Source organism: Colobus angolensis, unplaced genomic scaffold (assembly GCF_000951035.1).
Source record: "Colobus angolensis palliatus isolate OR3802 unplaced genomic scaffold, Cang.pa_1.0 Scaffold74, whole genome shotgun sequence".
Lineage (NCBI taxonomy): Eukaryota > Metazoa > Chordata > Mammalia > Primates > Cercopithecidae > Colobus > Colobus angolensis.
In genome coordinates, this window is record NW_012121154.1 from 4514507 (window position 1) to 4516376 (window position 1870).

Genomic DNA, 1870 nt, shown 5'->3' on the forward strand with positions numbered 1-1870 from the left:
AGACTTAACAATGCTTATATACGTGTCAACAGTGCTCTGTCCTTTGAAGCTCATTTCAGTTTCTTTTCCCTCTTGGAAACAACCAGATCTAATAAGAATTTCAAGGAAAAAAATAAACATTCTCAGTTGTGATTACATGACAGTTTTATCTTTAATGTCTTGAGGTAAAGACTTTAAAGTGGGACTCCAATAACAGAAGTATTTCTCTTTTTTACGAAAACTATTAGATTCAATAAAGGTTTGTTATATCACCAAGAACAGCATAAATTATTATTTAAAAGCCTAGAATTAATTTTGTTTGCATATGTATCAAATTACCCATACAAAAGAATCTTGTTTGCAGAAATGGTACTAAATAAAATACAAACATGATACTAAGGGGAACTCACATTTTTAAAATATAATAAAATATTTTTGAACATTATGTATGCATGTCTGTGTGTATGATTTTAAACTGAGAATGTTTTTTTTTTTTTTTCAAAGTAATGAATGACAACTTTATTTTTCTTACACTTTTAAGGCTGATGAAAAACCTTCATTTCAATTGAAAAGTATAGTAACTGTATTTACTCATTAAATATTACTAAAGTTTTCTAAAACACAACTTGAAAACATCCAGCATGCATGTTTAATATCAGTACAATGAATTCAAGACCAAGTATACATGTTACATGCAGCAAGGCTAGATTACAAATTATCATAGTCATCGTCATCATCATCGTCATCATCATCATCTTCACGTTTTCTTTTCAATGCATTTGATGATTCATTGGCAGTATTTTGTGATGACACCATATTAGTGGTAATAAGAATGTTTTTGGACCCAATTAATGATGGATTAATCAGAACATTCTGAACTGCTGAGGTTGCAGGAATTGAAGCTTTTACAGCTGGAGACTGCGAAGTAGGCATCTGTACTGTAAACCTTTGACCTGTGAGGGACATGGGAGTCCCTACTTTAGTTGAAACAGACATGGTCTGTGGGGTTGGTGTGCCTAGTGTGGGAGTACTTGGTCTGCTAGTAACTGAACCAACACTTAACCGCGGGACTGTTATTCTTCCCGCAGACGTTGATGCCTTTTTCTGTAAAGATTTCAGCCTATAGTTCGGAGCTGTTAAGCAATATCTATCAGGTGGCAACCTAGGACCTGAATATGGCTTGATCAGTGGCAAAGGGGTTTGATTTCTTTGCCTTGCGATATCTAATAAAAAATCTCTTGGGGGAGGAGAGGTAAAAGACTGGTCAGCGCGGCACTGGATTGCCAATCGCACATCATCTGCATCAACGGTAGCTTTCTTAGCATGGCTTGAATAAATTTTTGCATCATCTAGAATTGTGGTCACATATCGGAAGGCAAACTCCAACATCTGATTTATAACTCTTGGCTCATATTCTGTAATCCCCATATCCTTCAGGATTTGTGCCATCATCTGTGCATCTTTCGGCATGCTCTTGGGAGAAGCCATCTTGCCAGACTCCATGATATCTGATGATCAGACTTCTCGAGCTAAATCACCAACATTAATGTATTTCAGTCCCGATTTTGACGCAAATTCTTTGCCTAGTGTAGTTTTTCCAACCCCTGGTGTACCGGTGAGCAGGATGTTCGGAAGCAACATGGTCCCCGCCGCGACGGCTCCGGGCGCCTAACTCACGTGCCCTTTGCTCTCTAAACTGAGAATGTTTTAAAGTTAAAATTGGGTTTAAAAATCTGCCAAAATATCAGTGTTCTTCCTGCTTTAATGCATTTTTTATTTCACTCACTTACACAACTCACAGGTTTCTGTTTTCCAAAAGAAAACATGCTGCTTGCCCATGCCATATTATATTAATATTTTTATTGTTGAGATAAATATTATATATATTGAT

The 1870-nt window shown here is 36.4% G+C and overlaps 1 protein-coding gene across 1 annotated transcript; it reads right to left on the bottom strand.

Annotated features, from left to right (window-relative positions):
- Window positions 1–484: 484 nt before the first annotated feature.
- Window positions 485–1664, bottom strand: LOC105501673 (transcription initiation factor TFIID subunit 9). Its single transcript, XM_011927690.1, has one exon. It carries the CDS (start codon window positions 1480–1482, stop codon window positions 688–690), a length of 795 nt encoding a protein of 264 aa, XP_011783080.1. The 5' UTR covers window positions 1483–1664; the 3' UTR covers window positions 485–687.
- Window positions 1665–1870: the final 206 nt, after the last annotated feature.

Coding starts and splice junctions, on each gene's coding strand:
- LOC105501673 (XM_011927690.1), bottom strand. CDS start 1,482: ATGGAGTCTGGCAAGATGGCTTCTCCCAAGAGCATGCCGAAAGATGCA.